The sequence below is a fragment of the Entelurus aequoreus genome, linkage group LG09 (genome assembly GCF_033978785.1).
Source record: "Entelurus aequoreus isolate RoL-2023_Sb linkage group LG09, RoL_Eaeq_v1.1, whole genome shotgun sequence".
In the NCBI taxonomy this organism is placed as follows: Eukaryota; Metazoa; Chordata; class Actinopteri; order Syngnathiformes; family Syngnathidae; genus Entelurus; species Entelurus aequoreus.
This window is the reverse complement of record NC_084739.1, coordinates 73,963,634-73,982,298: the sequence shown is the minus strand read 5'-3', so window position 1 is coordinate 73,982,298 and position 18,665 is coordinate 73,963,634. Positions and strand designations below refer to the sequence as shown.

The window sequence follows — 18,665 nt, the reverse complement described above, 5'->3', positions numbered from 1 at the left end:
GCTTAGTGGTAGTTTGCTAATTACTGCTATTATAACATGGGATGTCTTGCTGCGGAGTTGTGAAATAGTAAAAACAAGTGATCATGTGGTCAAAGAGAGATCCGCTTTCTCATGCACCACACAGCATTATGGAGATAAAACAGTCAACTACTCAACCGAAGCGCACCTTTGGTGTTGCTGACTGAAGTGGCCTCGATGTAGAGCAGGAACAGGCACTGGTCCTGGTTCTTCCTGGAGGTGCCTGGATCATCCAGGCAAGGATTCCAGGTCAGTCTCAAGCCATTGAAAAAGTACAACATTTAAAGAGGAACTGCACTTTGCTATTGGGATGTTGCCTATCATTCACAATGTGAGCCAAGAACACATGTTTTCTTTAATGCATTCTAAGTTGTAAAATATGGCAAGTAAGAGGTGGGAGTACACTTAAAGCCCTCTAAAAAACATCTAAAACAATACTGCACTTACATGTGTGACCTGAATATTAACAAGTATTAGTGATATTGTCATTGTAAGTGCTAACACAGACTAACTATTCATAGCTTGGCGGTGCGAGAGCTAACTAGTCTAAGGTGCTATAATAAAAGTTAATTTCATAAATGATCAAAGTTCATTCTGGATTGTACAAAACCCAAAACCAGTGGCACGTTGTGTAAATGGTGAATAAAAAGAAAATACAATGATTTGCTAATCCTTTTCAACTTATATTCAATTGAATAGACTGCAAAGACAAGATATTTAACATTCCAACTGGTAAAATATTGTTATTTTTTTACAAATATTAGCTCATTTGGAATTTCATGCCTGCAACATGTTTCAAAAAAGCTGGCACAAGTGGCAAAAAAGACTGAGAAAGTTGAGGAATGCTCATCAAACACTTATTTGGAACATCCCACAGGTGAACAGGCAAATTGAGAACAGGTGGGTGCCATGATTGGGTACAAAAGCAGCTTCCATGAAATGCTCAGTCATTCACAAACAAGGACGGGGTGAGGGTTTACCACTTTGTCAACAAATGCGTGAGCAAATTGTCCAACAGTTTAAGAACAACATTTTTCAACCAGCTATTGCAAGGAATTTAGGGATTTCACCATCTACGGTCTGTAATATCATCAAAATGTTCAGAGAATCTGGAGAAATCACTGCACGTAAGCGATGATATTACGGACATTCGATCACTCAGGCGGTACTGCATCAAAAAGCGACATCAGTGTGTAAAGGATATCACCACATGGGTTCAGGAACACTTCAGAAACCCACTGTCAGTAACTACAGTTGGTCGCTACATCTGTAAGTGCAAGTTAAAACTCTACTACGCAAAGCCAAAGCCATTTATCAACAACACCCAGAAACGTCGCCGGCTTCGCTGGGCCCGAGCTCATCTAAGATGGACTGATGCAAAGTGGAAAAGTGTTCTGTGGTCTGACGAGTCCACATTTCAAAGTGTTTTTGGAAACTGTGGACGTTGTGTCTTCCAGACCAAAGAGGAAAAGAACCATCCGGACTGTTCTAGGCTCAAAATTGAAAAGCCAGCATCTGTGATGGTATGGGGGTGTATTAGTGGCCAAGGCATGGGTAACTTACACATCTGTGAAGGCGCCATCAATGCTGAAAGGTACATACAGGTTTTGGAGCAATATATGTTGCCATCCAAGCAACATTATCATGGACGCCCCTGCTTATTTCAGCAAGACAATGCCAAGCCACGTGTTACAACAGCGTGGCTTCATAGTAAAAGAGTGCGGGTACTAGACTGGCCTGCCTGTAGTCCAGACCTGTCTCCCATTGAAAATGTGTGGCGCATTATGAAGCCTAAAATACCACAAGGGAGACCCCCGGACTGTTGAACAACTTAAGCTGTACATCAAGCAAGAATGGGAAAGAATTGCACTTCAAAAATTGGTCTCTTCAGTTCCCGAACGTTTACTGAGTGTTGTTAAAAGGAAAGGCCATGTAACACAGTGGTAAAAATGCCCCCGTGCCAACTTTTTTGCAATGCGTTGCTGCCATTAAATTCTAAGTTAATGATTATTTGCCAAAAAAAAATGAAGTTTCTCAGTGTGAACATGAAATATCTTGTCTTTGCAGTCTATTCAATTGAATATAAGTTGAAAAGGATTTGCAAATTATTGTATTCTGTTTTTATTTACGTGCCAACTTCACTGGTTTTGGGTTTTGTACTTAAAAGAAAACTGGTTTTGTTGAATAGAATTCTACCCAAACATTTAATAAAGTCAAATACAAATAAGACAACAAGAGAAGTATATTTTCTAAAGTAAATATGTGCAGCAGATATAGATCATCTACATCAGGGGTCCTCAAGTACAAATCTTGAAGGTCCACAAATGTTATTTTGAAACAGGCTGGGTCCGTTTATTATCGATCAAGCTTATATAGTAGCAGGAGGTAGGTAGTAGTTTAACATTTTCTTAAAATTAACAAAAATAAAATAAATATCCAATAAAATACATGAAAGATTTTCTTTGAAACAAAAATAAATAAGAACTTAAATAAAACTTTCAGTTTCAACCAAAAATAAATACTTTTAAACACAACCCTCCTATCCCTGGTAAACAAATGACCTCAACAGTTCTCATTCATGTGCAAATATAACTAGACAACTGTGTGCCTGCAGCGAAAGGTTCCATGCATGTGGCATGAGCGCTGTATGACCCAGGTGGTAACAGCCTATCAGCGCGTCGTTGTGATAGAGATGACACCCATACTCTGATTGGCTGATTCCGCAGCCAATCAGAGTGGCGTTCTCTCGCTCTCACTCCGTCTCTCTCTCTTTCTCTCTCTGAGAGAGAGAGAGAGAGAGACACGGAGAAGTGTAAACGAAACGTGGAGATATTTGACTAAAAACAACAAAGAATGTTGACTTGCGCTAGCGATGACTCAAAGATGAATACAATTATTATATTTTTTTATAATAATTATAATTATAAAAAAAAAAATATATATATATATTTTTTTTTTTTTTTACTATCATTCGTGCTGGGTCCGGACGGACACGTCGCTGGGTCCTGTAGTAGAATTTTTGACCTTTGACCTATATTGCATGTCTAATAAGAATGTACGCTCATTTAATTTCTCTTCTATTCTGTGCCAGTGGGACAAAGGTGACTATGGAGTTGTGCCAACCTGTTTACAGAATGTTTACAATTTCCAAACATGACTAAGAGATACAAGGTTGTTTTGGAACAGACAAAACCAAAACAAAACAATCATGACGCATTAGATAACAAACAATGACGCACAAGAGACATATAAAGAACTCGACAGTGATTTTTGCTTGTGTGTGTCTTGTTTACTCCGGAGTAACATGTGGTCTGTCTGCACGGCCAACTTAATTCAACCTGCACTTCTGATAATGGGTAAATAAATTTGTTGTACTAAACTACTTTTGTTGCCTGTTTAAGCTTCGGACAATCCACTACAGTCCGGACATGGACCGCGGTCCGCCTGTTGAGGATCACTGATCTACATCAACTATATCAGGGGTCGGCAACCCAAAATGTTGAAAGAGCCATATTGGACCAAAAATACAAAAACAAATCTGTCTGGAGCCGCAAAAAATTAAAAGCCATATTACATGTGTCATGAGATATACATTTAATTAAGAGGACTTAAAGGAAACTAAATGACCTCAAATATAGCTACAAATGAGGCATAATGATGCAATATGTACATATAGCTAGCCTAAATAGCATGTTAGCATCGATTAGCTTGCAGTCATGCAGTGACCAAATATGTCTGATTAGCACTCCACACAAGTCAATAACATCAACAAAACTCACCTTTGTGCACTCACGCACAACGTTAAAAGTGTGGTGGACAAAATGAGACAGAAAAAGAAGTGGCATAAAACACGTCCTAGAAAGTCGGAGAAAGTTATACATGTAAACAAACTATACGGTGAGTTCAAGGACCACCAAAATTAGTAGGACAAAACGGCGCTCGCCAAATACTCGAATCAGTGAAGCATGTTTAATAGAAACAGTGTGCTTTATAACAATTAGGGAGGTTTGTGTCATGTTTGTCCTCCTACACAAACCATACTAAAACAAAAAAATAGATTTTTTTTCCCCCTCATCTTTTTCCATTCTTCATACATTTTTGAAAAATCTCCAGAGAGCCACTAGGGCGGCGCTAAAGAGCCGCATGCGGCTCTCGAGCCGCGGGTTGCCGACCCCTGAACTATATGATTTGACTGAGTGGCTGGACAGGACAGATAAAAAAATACATGTATATTTAAAAAACATTTTTTAAAATTGTTTGATTATTTTTAATCGATTAAGAATAAGAATTGCGATTAATTGGAAAATCGATTCCTGTGGACACCCATAATAACCGACAAGGGGCTAATGAACACACTGACACGTTAAAAAAGTGTATATACTTGCCATCGTTTGCGACTCTCACGATCCCCGTCACAGTCACCGTGTCTCCAGGGACGCAGCAGTCACACAAGTCTGAGGTCAGGTGACACTCCACAGTGCGCGGGATTCGTCCAGTCTCCCTCTGCTCGCCGCACATCAGCTCCTGCACCCTGCCACCGACATTTTCAACACGTTACTCAGCACAACATTTCATTTCAGTGTATTATTTGTTTCAATCATCCATCCATTTTTTATGGCTTGTCCCTCTCAGGGTCGCCGGGGGTTCTGGAGCCTATCCCAGCTGCATTCAAGTATATATATAAAATGTAGCAACAGACACCTTCATAACAATATGTAATATGTACAATATAAACACTGCAGGTATATATATAATGTAGTAACAGACACCTTCATAACAATATGTAATATGTAGGGCTGCAACTAACGATTAATTTGATAATCGATTAATCTGTCGATTATTACTTCGATTAATCGATTAATAATCGGATAAAAGAGACAAACTATATTTCTATCCTATCCAGTATTTTATTGAAAAAAACAGCATACTGGCACCATACTTATTTTGATTATTGTTTCTTAGCTGTTTGTACATGTTGCAGTTTATAAATAAAGGTCTATTAAAAAAACAAAACAAAAAAAAAAACAAACCTCTGCGCATGCGCATAGCATAGATCCAACGAATCGATGACTAAATTAATCGGCAACTATTTTAATAATCGATTTTAATCGATTTAATCGATTATTTGTTGCAGCCCTAGTAATATGTACAATACACACTGCAAGTATATATATAATGTAGTAATAGTTCATAACAATATGTAATATGTACAATATACACACTGCAGGTATATATATAATGTAGTAACAGACACCTTCATAATAAGATGGAATATGTACAATATACACACTGCAAGTATATATATAATGTAGTAATAGTTCATAACAATATGTAATATGTACAATATACACACTGCAGGTATATATATAATGTAGTAACAGACACCTTCATAACAATATGTAATATGTAGGGCTGCAACTAACGATTAATTTGATAATCGATTAATCTGTCGATTATTACTTCGATTAATCGATTAATAATCGGATAAAAGAGACAAACTACATTTCTATCCTATCCAGTATTTTATTGAAAAAAAACAGCATCCTGGCACCATACTTATTTTGATTATTGTTTCTTAGCTGTTTGTACATGTTGCAGTTTATAAATAAAGGTCTATTAAAAAAAATAATAAAAAAAAAAAAAACCTCTGCGCATGCGCATAGCATAGATCCAACGAATCGATGACTAAATTAATCGGCAACTATTTTAATAATCGATTTTAATCGATTTAATCGATTAGTTGTTGCAGCCCTAGTAATATGTACAATACACACTGCAAGTATATATATAATGTAGTAATAGACACCTTCATAACAATATGAAATATGTACAATATACACACTGCAAGTATATATATAATGTAGTAATAGTTCATAACAATATGTAATATGTACAATATACACACTGCAAGTATATATATAATGTAGTAATAGACACCTTCATAACAATATGTAATATGTTTTATATACACACTGCAAGTATATATATAATGTAGTAACAGACACCTTCATAACAATATTTAATATGTACAATACACACACTGCAAGTATATATATATAATGTAGTAACAGACACCTTCATAACAATATGTAATATGTACAATACACACACTGCAAGTATATATATATAATGTAGTAACAGACACCTTCATAACAATATGTAATATGTACAATATACACACTGCAAGTATATATATAATGTAGTAACAGACACCTTCATAACAATATGTAATATGTACAATATACACACTGCAAGTATATATATAATGTAGTAACAGACACCTTCATAACAATATGTAATATGTACAATATACACACTGCAAGTATATTTATAATGTAGTAACAGACACCTTCATAACAATATGTAATATGTACAATATACACACTGCAAGTATATATATAATGTAGTAACAGACACCTTCATAACTATATGTAATATGTACAATAAACACACTGCAAGTATATTTATAATGTAGTAATAGTTCATAACAATATTTAATATGTACAATATACACACTGCAAGTATATATATATAGTGTAGTAAAAGACACCTTAATACCAATATGTAATATACTCAATATTTACCGTATTTTGATCATTTTAATCGTTGCCAGGACTGAGTTGTTCCGAACATGTATTTCCGTTTCCATAGCAACACACTTTCGACTTCTAGCAACAAATGTGTGTTCCTACTTCCGAAAACAAAAGTGTCTTCTAATCATGGCAGATTCAGTAACAAACAAGGAAGACGACTATTTATGGACAAATGAGGATTCACAGCCTTATCTTTTTGAAGCTGAATATACTGAGGATGAACTGCTGCTTCTAGAAGTGAGCACCAAAGAAGAGTGAGACGTTGGAGCAGACGGAAGCCGAGAGAGTGAGGTGAAAGTGTGGAATTTGAAGCCATGCTATTTCGACATAAATGGAGTGCTTACCTAAATAAACAGAAAAAAACGACCTCGGCTAGCTGGACCAAACAGACAACTGTCCATCGATTGAGTCACACTTTATACTGATCATGATACACGCAGCATGTCATGTGTGTGAGTACAACTACAGTACATACGCTGTCTGGCTAGCTGTGTACAAACAAAACATGAAATAATACTTTACAGATTCTGTAATATGATTGTTCATGTTTTTTACTCAGTACAAATTGGTGTACTATCGCAGTGTCGTGCATTACAAACTCAAATGTGTTTCGTGTTGACGTAGAAGCGAGCTTATCTCTTTCCGTAGTTAGCTTTTACGGCTAATACCGTAGCACGCCAATGTGTTATTATGCTAAAAATGGAGTTCCTCAGTGTTTGCTCTTACAATAACAATGTCGCTACAGTTTGGTTATTATACAGGTTACAGAACGTAAGTGAAGTATTGTTGACATTTTTTGAATGCATTTTAAAGTGATTTAGAGGTAGAATTTATTGCTAACATTAGCTGCATTGCTAGCCACCAAGAACGAGACGATTTTTACATGTTAGAATGCGAAAAAACAACAACTTTTGTCTTCTTGTCTATCATAAAGATTGCAGTTCCCCTTTAATAAATAAATCACTGATCCATACAACAAAAACAATTCACTCTTATTTAGAAAATCTTTGACTTTATACAGCACATCCTTTATTTCATATACCTTTACTTTGACATTGTCAACATGTGATTTCCATGTCAAGTTTTCGTTGATCATAACTAGGGATGTCCGATAACGGCTTTTTGCCGATATCCGATATTCCGATATTGTCCAACTCTTTAATTACCGATACCGATATCAACCGATACCGATATCAACCGATATATGCAGTCGTGGAATTAACACATTATTATGCCTAATTTGGACAACCAGGTATGGTGAAGATAAGGTACTTTTTAAAAAAAAATAGTAAAATAAGATAAACAAATTAAAAACATTTTCTTGAATAAAAAAGAAAGTACAACAATATAAAAACAGTTACATAGAAACTAGTAATGAATGAAAATTAGTAAAATTAACTGTTAAAGGTTAGTACTATTAATGGACCAGCAGCAATCACAATCATGTGTGCTTACGGACTGTATCCCTTGCAGACTGTATTGATATATATTGATATATAATGTAGGAACCAGAATATTAATAACAGAAAGAAACAACCCTTTTGTGTGAATGAGTGTAAATGGGGGAGGGAGGTTTTTTGGGTTGGTGCACTAATTGTAAGTGTATCTTGTGTTTTTTATGTTGATTTAATTAAAAAAAACAAAAACAACAAAAAAAACCCCGATACCGATAATAAAAAAACCGATACCGATAATTTCCGATAATATATTTTAACGCATATATCGGCCGATAATATCGGCAGGCCGATATTATCGGACATCCCTAATCATAACACCTAAAACAATATTTTGTCCGGCGAGCCTGTTGACTGAAGATGCAAGAGCAGCATCTGTTGTCACGGCAACTCATGAGCCCGGCTGATGCTGCATGTGAGTCACAGAGGTGCCAGTGGGGTGAGGGCGACACCCAGTGGTGAGATTATGTAGCACACTGGTCCTAACAAGTGTGTGTGCGTGTGTGCTTACTTGATGAGTTGCCAGTCCACAGTTTGTGTGAGAGAAGAGCTGCGCATGGCAGAGAACGAACGACTGCGGCAGTCTGGCTGGCTACACTGTAACACACACACACACACACACACACACACACACACACACACACACACACACACACACACACACACACACACACACACACACACACACACACACACACACACACACACACACACACACACACACACACACACACACACACACACACACACACACACACACATATATATGACATTGCAAAACCACAAACAAGGGATGATGCCGACTTGGTACCTTGGTTGGTGTCGCGTACTTGCCGCGTTGTAGCGGCAGCGAGCAGGTGGCGGAGCACGTGGTGCACCTGAAGGCCAGCCGGGTGCACAGAGGTCTGATGTTGCTCACTCGGACCACCGTGCCCCTCACGCACACCAGCTGCCCGTACACGCTGGCCCGCAAGGTGCGCAGCGGGGTCAGCGGCTCGTAGTTGTGCAGCCTGCGGAGAAAGGCGGCCCGGCGCTGTTAGGTTTGCTCGGCGGTGACAGTGAGCCGACGCGGCATTGCACCTTGCGCTGATGTGAGGGATGTTGATGATGGGCGTGGCCGCCGGAAGCTCCTCCCCTTGCAGCTCGGCAGCCTGATTCTCCAAGTCCACAGTCAAGACCTGGTGGGTTCAAAAGGACTTTTGGCCCTCGCTCACAAACACATGACAAGGATCCTGGACAGTAGATTCTTCCACATGCATTTTTTATGTGCCTCATGTGCTTTTTGTCTCATTCCCCGGGCTCTGGGGCGATAGCTCTAATTATCATATTTTCCGGACCATAGGGCGCACCAGATTATAAGGCGCACTGCCGATAAATGGTCTATTTTTGATATTTTTTCATATATTAGGCGCGCCAGATTATAGGGTGCATTAAAGGAGTCAAAACACTTCCTTGTGGTCTACATTGCATGTAATGGTGGTTCTTTGGTCAAAATGTTGCATAGATGATGTTTTACAGATCATCTTCAAGCCGCTTTCACTGCTATGTTTCCAAAATTCCCGGTTTTACAGGCATTTCCTGTATATCAATTCATACTGTAAGAACCAGCTAATGTTAAAGGCCTACTGAAAGCCACTACTACCGACCACGCAGTCTGATAGTTTATATATCAATGATGAAATCTTAACATTGCAACACATGCCAAAACGGCCGGGTTAACTCATAAAGTGCAATTTAAAATTTCCCGCGAAACTTCCGGTTGAAAACGTCTATGTATGATGACGTATGCGCGTGACGTCAATAGTTGAAACGGAAGTATTCGGACACCATTGTATCCAATACAAAAAGCTCTGTTTTCATCGCAAAATTCCACAGTATTCTGGACATCTGTGTTGGTGAATCTTTTGCAATTTGTTTAATGAACAATGAAGACTGCAAAGAAGAAAGCTGTAGGTGGGATCGGTGTATTAGCGGCTGGCTGCAGCAACACAACCAGGAGGACTTTGACTTGGATAGCAGACGCGCTATCCGACGCTAGCCGCCGACCGCATCGACGATCGGGTGAAGTCCTTCGTCGCTCCGTCGATCGCTGGAACGCAGGTGAGCATGGGTGTTGATGAGGAGATGAGCGCTGGCTGGCGTATGTGGATAGCTAATGTTTTTAGCATAGCTCTGTGAGGTCCCGTAGCTAAGTTAGCTTCAATGGCGTTGTTAGCAACAGCATTGTTAAGCTTCGCCAGGCTGGAAAGCATTAACCGTGTATTTACATGTCCATGGTTTAATAGTATTGTTGATTTTCTGTCTATCCTTCCAGTCAGGGGTTTATTTCTTTTGTTTCTCGTTAGCTCCGTAGCTAAAGTGCTTCGCCGATGTATTGTCGTGGGGATAAAAGTCACTGTGAATGTCCATTTCGCGTTCTCGACTCTCATTTTCAAGAGGATATAGTATCCGAGGTGGTTTAAAATACAAATCCGTGATCTACAATAGAAAAAGGAGAAAGTGTGGAATCCAATGAACCCTTGTACCTAAGTTACGGTCAGAGCGAAAAAAGATATGTCCTGCACTGCACTCTAGTCCTTCACTCTCACGTTCCTCATCCACGAATCTTTCATCCTGGCTCAAATTAATGGGGTAATCGTCGCTTTCTCGGTCCGAATCGCTCTCGCTGCAGGTGTAAACAATGGGGAAATGTGAGGAGCCCTTCAACCTGTGACGTCACGCTACTTCCGGTACAGGCAAGACTTTTTTTATCAGCAACCAAAAGTTGCGAACTTTATCGTCGATGTTCTCTACTAAATCCTTTCAGCAAAAATATGGCAATATCGCGAAATGATCAAGTATGACACAGAATGGATCTGCTATCCCCGTTTAAATAAAAAAAAATTGATTTCAGTAGGCCTTTAATGTTTTATCTTTGTGGGGTTTGGATTGGATGTCAGTTTTTCCCATGATTGCAAACACACTGTCCATGCTTGAAAAGTGATTGGTGGAAAATGAGGAAGTGTTTGCACGCGAGGTAAAACCTGTTGGAATTGTGCCATCGTTTGTTATCATGAGATTGGTAATAAAAGTTAAAAATAGCGTCAGACTTTGCTTGATTTTTTTCCCGGGGCTACAATATAATATATTACCTTAATTTGTTTTCAAGTAAAAAAAAGAAGAAAAAAAACACGTTTTTTTTTTAAAGGTTTGGCAGTAATAAAAATGCCCGCCACAATCGATTCCATTAAGGTGTGTGTACCTGGTGAATAGCCACTCCCAAACAGTTGAGGATTATCTCAGGTTGCTGCTTGATCTCCGTGGTCAGTGCGGGGAGAGCATCACGCACGACCTCGTTTGCGGTCAAGTCCGCGTAGTCCACCAACAAGCTGCCCTGACGCTCGATCTCGTCCTGTGGACGGGAAGTCCTCTCTTCAGTCACTGACAATGCGGAAAGGTGATTGGCCGCACACAGACCTTGTCGTAGAGGTGAATTCTGGAGCTGAAGTACTTCTCAAAGACTTTGATCTTCTCCACGCTGGGCGAGCTCTTGATGAAAGCTGCCAAAGGCCAGGGACAAGACCAGCATTATTGCTAAGTGAGCTATTGCTGTGCTTCTCCTTCATCATCATGAAATACCTTCCATGAAGTACAGCGGCCATCCTTTGTAAGGACACAGCACATCCAGAGTGACCTGATGGCGAACTGGGGAGGATGAAATTGTAGTTTCTTTCATTATACACGGACATTTAGGCTACCAGCAGACCCTGTCTAACACTGTAGTACCTGTTAGTCTAGGAAATAACATGTTTTCAATTCAGAAAGTCACGAGCATTCTTTTCAAAGATGGCTGCTCTGAATGTAAACAATAATATACGCTTCTATATTATCCGTTATTAGCACGTCTGATTAGTTTTTGTCACACTAAATCAGCCATACACAGTGGATGGATGGACATTTGTATATGGTAACGTTACTGTTGTGACAACTACATTTTTTTCATGTGGTATATACATTCTACATCGCTAGTAATAGTTTCTGTGTTTCCTCTTCATTCACCGTGTTTGAAGGTTGCAGACAGAGTGCATATTTTTCCATAAGTTGTTTACAGTGCATCCATAAAGCGCTTCACTTTTTCCACATTTTGTTATGTTACAGCCTTATTACAAAACTGAATAAATAATGTTATGTCCTCAAAACTCTATGTACAATACCACAAAATGACAATATGAAAAGCTTAAAAAAAAATTCTATAAATTTGCTTAATAAAAAATACAATTGTTTCATTGTCGTTATGGGGTATTTAGTGTAGAATTTTGAGGACAGAAAAGGTTTTATTCCATTTTGGAATATGGCTATAACATAGCAAAATGTGGAAAAAGTGAAGCGATGTTAATACTTCTGGAGGCACAAAAATGAATGTTTTTTTTTTGCTAATTTATTAAAACGAAAAAACAAAAAAAATCACTTGTGATTTTTTTACAATATGCAAAATAAAAAAACATGTATACCACATTGTCATTATGGGGTATTGTGTGTAGAATTTTGAGGACTAATTTTTTTTAATTCCATTTTGGAATAAGGCTGTTACATAACAAAATGTGGAAAAAGTGAAGCGCTGTCAATACTTTCTGGATGCACAAAAATAAATGCTTTTTATGAAAATGTATTAAAAAGAAAAAAAATTAAAAATCACGTGATTTTTGTAAATTTTTTGTTTTTAAATAATTTGCCAAAAAGTAAAATGTATATATATATTTTTTCACATTATCATAATGGTGTATTGTGTGTAGAATTTTAGGACAAAAATTAATGTATTAAATTTTGGAATAAAGCTGTACCAAAAAAATTGGGAAAAAGTGAAGCGCTGGTAATTAATTTCCAAATGCACAAACATTTTTTTTTTGCAAATTTATCAAATATAAAGAACATTTTAAAAAAATCACATGTGATTTTAGTTTTTTCTGCTTAATAAATTTGCAAAAAATATAAAAAATCACAAGTGATTTTCTTAGTTTCTTATTTTTAATAAATTTGCAAAATGTAAAAAATAAAAACTTTTTACATTGTCATTATGGGGTAATGTGTGTAAAATTTTGAGATAAGGCAAGCGCAACAATATCTTCCGTGTATGTGGCCATCTTGATTTCCGATTTTGTAACCGGAACACTTATACAGGAATTCTGCTGTTACGTCATTCCCAGCCTCAAAATGGACCACACCATAAGTGTGGGTGTGGAGATGTGTCCTCTTCACAACACACCTCATACGCCCCTGCTTTCCCAAAGAATAAGACGTAGCAGACATTATCTGTGATTAAGGATGTAACGATAAACGGTATTCATCATAACTGTGATAAAACTCTTAACGGTTAATATTACCTTTCAAAATTAAAATGACGAAAAAAACGTTGAAAACTGCACTTTGATAAACACAAAAAAAACTCTTGTTCGTTTAAATGCTAACATGAAAACAAGAGACATTAACATCCTTCCCCATTAAGAAACAACATACCCCAATGTAAACTTGTATAAACACATTTCTGCGTGAAGAACTAAGATATATACCTACAAGCTGTAATATTTTGGAGTGATCAAAATATACTCAGAGGAATATGACACCAAGTTTATACGGTGCATTCAAGGACCGCTGAACAGAATAGGAAGCCAGAACACTCTTATCAGCGAAGACACACAAAACCTGCAAATCTAGTTATTTAGACAAATAAAAGATTGAATCAACAATACCACCATAACAATGATAATTGTGATCTTTTCGCTCACAATAACACTAATATAAAAACTTGATATGGTTACCTGTGATGGGCTTTAGCTACTTTGTTGCTATATTTAGCGAGTAGAGGCACATATTAAAAAGGGAAGGAGAGTTATATTTGGCGTCATGCATTTATTCTGTGAACATGAAAGTGTCACGATCCTTTAATGGGACTCACCTCTCTGGGTGCTGATGCTCGGATGTCCTAACCCTCTGTCCCCACCTCCACCTGCTCCTCTCCATGAACCAGCACCGCCACCTCCTCTCCATCCTCTGCCACCTCGCCATCCGCCATTGCCGCCTCCTCTCCATCCGCCGTTGCCGCCTCCTCTCCATCCGCCATTGCCGCCTCCTCTCCATCCTCCGCCACCCCGCCATCCGCCATTGCCGCCCCTCCACGAGCCTCTTCTGGAGTCGACTCCACTCATTTCTTTGGAAAGGAAAGAATGGGTTGAATAAAAAAATCGAAAACAATACATATTCCTTTCTCCATCTAATCAGACCCTAAAAGTATTTTTACATTGATACTACCATTTGTCCCTATCAAATGGTCAGTGCGAGTAATTAGGATTAATAACCTTTTACTATGCGCAGCATTTACTTGTATGACCCAATGCAGACAACCTTTCCTAGTCATGGTGCAAAAATCTAACACAAAATGTCAACACACACAGTCACAATCAACACAACCTGCTTACTGAACTTTGTGGATATTATAAAAATAAATAAAAAACTACACCTATTTAAATCCATTACAAAGCATTGTGGGAAAATGCAAAACACTCTCCACACTTATCCATGTTTGGCCATTTTAGCTGCTCGATTTTTCTGATTGATTACAAAACTTTAAGGAGGTCTTCACGGCAGTAAACAAGGTAGGAGTCAAACTTTCACATAATGTTAATATCCAACGGCAAAACCCAAAACCAGTGAAGTTGGCACGTTGTGTAAATGGTAAATAAAAACAGAATGCAATGATTTGCAAATCCTTTTCAACTCATATTGGATTGAATAGACTGCAAAGACAAAATATTTAACATTCAAACTGGTAAACGTTGTTATTTTTTTGCAAATATCAACTCATTTGGAATTTGATGCTTGCAACATGTTTCAAAAAAGCTGGCTCAAGTGGCAAAAAAGACTGAGAAAGTTGAGGAATGCTCATCAAACACCTATTTTGGAACATCCCACAGGTGAACAGGCTAATTGGGAACAGGTGGATGCCATGATTGGGTATAAAAGCAGCTTCCATGAAATGCTCAGTTGTTCACAAACAAGGATGGGGCGAGGGTCACCACTTTGTGGACAAATGCGTGAGCAAATTGTCCAACAGTTTAAGAACAACATTTCTCAACGACTATTGCAAGGAATTTAAGGATTTCACCATCTACAATCAGTAATATCATCAAAAGGTTCAGAGAATCTGGAGAAATCAGTGCACGTAAGCGGCATTGCCCGTGACCTTCGATCCCTCAGGCGGTACTGCATCAAAAAGTGACATTAGTGTGTAAAAGGATATCACTACATGGGCTCAGGAACACTTCTGAAAACCACTGTCAGTAATGACGGTTGGTCGCTACATCTGTAAGTGCAAGTTAAAACTCTATTATACAAAGCGAAAGCCATTTATCAACAACACCCAGAAACGCCGCCGGCTTTGCTGGGCCTGAGCTCATCTAAGATGGACTATTGCAAAGTGTAAAAGTGTTCTGTGGTCTGCTGAGTCCACATTTCAAATTGTTTTTGGAAACTGTGGACGTTGTGTCCTCCGGATCAAAGAGGAAAAGAACCATCCGGATTGTTATAGACGCAAAGTTGAAAAGCCAGCATCTGTGATGGTATGGGGGTGTATTAGTGCTCAAGACATGGGTAACTTACACATCTGTGAAGGCACCATTAATGCTGAAAGGTACATACAGGTTTTGGATCAACATATGTTGCCATCTAAGCAACGTTATCATAGACGCCCCTGCTTATTTCAGCAAAACAATGCCAAGCCACGTGTTACAACAGCGTGGCTTCATAGTAAAAGAGTGCAGGTACTAGACTGGCCTGCCTGTAGTCCAGACCTGTCTCCCATTGAAAATGTGTGGCGCATTATGAAGCCTAAAATACCACAACGGAGACCCCCGGACTGTTGAACAACTTAAGCTGTACATCAAGCAAGAATGGGAAATAATTCCACCTGAGAAGCTTCAAAAATGTGTCTCCTCAGTTCCCAAACGTTTACTGAGTGTTGTTAAAAGGAAAGGCCATGTAACACAGTGGTAAAAATGCCCCTGTGCCAACTTTTTTGCAATGTGCTGCTGCCATTAAATTCTAAGTTAATGATTATTTGCAAAAATAAATTAAGTTTCTTAGTTCCAACATTAAAGTATCTTGTCTTTAAAGTTGAAAAGGATTTGCAAATCATTATATTCTGTTTTTAGTTACGAATTACACAACGTGCCAACTTCACTGGTTTTGGGTTTTGTATATGCATTATATTAATATACTACATTTACATGCAGTCGGAGAGAGACAAGCGGTAGAAAATAGCTTTGGACACCCCTGTTCTAAAGCGTACACACACCAGGTATGCTAGTATAATTGTGTACTCACATTTTTATTAGGTCCTAATTTTATTGTCGTTTTACTCATACTTTTTTACATAACCATTAATGCATTTTATTCTCACTTATTTCTCTAATTTTTTTCCTATACTTACGAACTGCACCACATTGTTTAGGTGGGAAACGAGTGACGTCACTGCCAAAACACGGAAATATGGCAACGCCTTATGGAATATTTACCATTAAAACACAGCAAAAAAATACATTTATAGCCAATGTTTCAGAATAATTCCCACATATCGAGGAATATGTGTGTAAATTAATCGATCCTAATCTACTAATGTTTGTTTCCTTGATAAAACTCTCCAGGCAAAAATGGGAATATTTAAAAACTGTAACCAAAATTGATGAATATTATCTAACTAACGAAAACACAAACAATACTTACATTTATCCGAGTAGAAGTTATTCTGTAGTGCTTTTGTCAACGACCTTTAAAAATGTGCATTAACGATGTTAAAAGTGAGAAAGTCAATGTTAAAAGAGCATTTTTATGATTATTTACCTTCAGTTTGCTGTTCAACGTTCCCTCCTCTGACGAAGACACGTCTTCTTCGTCGGCATGTCCCGTGACAGTTCGGATGCTCGAGTGTTACACTGACGTCCAGAGGGCACAAGCGGTACTGCAGCTATTTGGTGGGGCCCGAGTTTAATTGAATGAATCAGTTTTTTGATCTGAATGCACGACAACGTTAGAACAAAATGTACACAAAAATATTTTACCGTTAAAAAGAAAAAAGTCATTCATTAAAATAATCTGCTCCCTGTCGCACAACTGCAGCAACGTCACAACACACACAAGAAAAACAAATAACATTTTGCTCAAAATCACATATTTTTATCATGATCTTTACATTTAAAAAAAAATAAATACAGACTTTACATCGTTTTTGTTCTAATGTTAAAGGCCTACTGAAAGCCACTACTACCGACCACGCAGTCTGATAGTTTATATATCAATGATGAAATCTTAACATTGCAACACATGCCAATACGGCCGGGTTAACTTATAAAGTGCAATTTTAAATTTCCTGCCACACTTCCGGTTGAAAACGTCTATGTATGATGACGTATGCGCGTGATGTCAACGGTTGATACGGAAGTATCGGTACCCCATTGAATACAATACAAAAAAGCTCTGTTTTCATTTCAAAATTCCACAGTATTCTGGACATCTGTGTTGGTGAATCTTTTGCAATTTGTTTAATGAACAATGGAGACTGCAAAGAAGAAAGTTGTAGGTGGGATCGGTGTATTAGTGGCGGACTACAGCAACACAACCAGGAGGACAGAGATGGATAGCAGACGCGCTAGCCGCCGAACTCACCTTAACTTCCTCCGTCTCGCCGACCGCATTTGTGATCGGGTGAAGTCCTTCGTCGCACTGTCGATCGCTGGAACGCAGGTGAGCACGGGTGTTGATGAGCAGATGAGGGCTGGCTGGCGTAGGTGGATAGCTAATGTTTTTAGCATAGCTCTGTGAGGTTCGGTTGCTAAGTTAGCTTCAATGGCGTCGTTAGCAACAGCATTGTTAACCTTCGCCAGGCTGGAAAGCATTAACCGTGTATTTACATGTCCATGGTTTAATAGTATTGTTGATCTTCTGTCTATCCTTCCAGTCAGGGATTTATTTATTTTGTTTCTATCTGCATTTGAGCACGATGCTATCACGTTAGCTCAGTAGCTAAAGAGCTTCGCCGATGTATTGTCGTGGAGATAAGTCACTGTGAATGTTCATTTCGCGTTCTCGACTCTCATTTTCAAGAGGATATAGTATCCGAGGTGGTTTAAAATATAAATCCGTGATCCACAATAGAAAAAGGAGAGAGCGTGGAATCCAATGAGCCAGCTTGTACCTAAGTTACGGTCAGAGTGAAAAAAGATGTGTCTTGCACTGCATTCTAGTCCTTCACTCTAACGTTCCTCATCCACAAATCTTTCATCCTCGCTCAAATTAATGGGGTAATCGTCGCTTTCTCGGTCCGAATCGCTCTCGCTGCATTGAAAACAATGGGAAATTTTGAGGAGTCCTTCCTCTGTTGACGTCACGCTACTTCCGGTAAAGGCAAGGATTTTTTTTTTATCAGCGACCAAAAGTTGCAACTTTATCGTCGTTGTTCTCTACTAAATCCTTTCAGCAAAAATATGGCAATATCGTGAAATGATCAAGTATGACACATAGAATGGATCTGCTATCCCCGTTTAAATTAAAAAAAAAATTTCAGTAGGCCTTT

The 18,665-nt window shown here is 38.4% G+C and overlaps 1 protein-coding gene across 2 annotated transcripts in view; it reads right to left on the bottom strand.

Annotated features, from left to right (window-relative positions):
• The window catches only part of mcm8 (minichromosome maintenance 8 homologous recombination repair factor), a 30,270-nt gene extending 12,634 nt beyond the window's left edge, over positions 1-17,636 (bottom strand). Inside the window, exons 1-11 of one of the 2 annotated variants that reach the window (XM_062059312.1) lie at positions 16,937-17,636; positions 16,820-16,863; positions 13,998-14,249; positions 11,684-11,749; positions 11,522-11,604; positions 11,307-11,456; positions 9,146-9,243; positions 8,877-9,075; positions 8,577-8,662; positions 4,404-4,549; positions 167-241 (exon numbers count right to left, since the gene is read on the bottom strand). In XM_062059312.1, coding sequence (XP_061915296.1) covers positions 167-241; positions 4,404-4,549; positions 8,577-8,662; positions 8,877-9,075; positions 9,146-9,243; positions 11,307-11,456; positions 11,522-11,604; positions 11,684-11,749; positions 13,998-14,247 — 1,153 coding nt within the window. In that variant the 5' untranslated portion in view covers positions 14,248-14,249; positions 16,820-16,863; positions 16,937-17,636. Of the gene's footprint in view, positions 1-166; positions 242-4,403; positions 4,550-8,576; positions 8,663-8,876; positions 9,076-9,145; positions 9,244-11,306; positions 11,457-11,521; positions 11,605-11,683; positions 11,750-13,997; positions 14,353-16,819; positions 16,864-16,936 lie in introns of those variants that run through there. The other variant, XM_062059311.1, reaches the window with a different exon arrangement.
• Between the last annotated feature and the right edge of the window lie 1,029 nt (positions 17,637-18,665).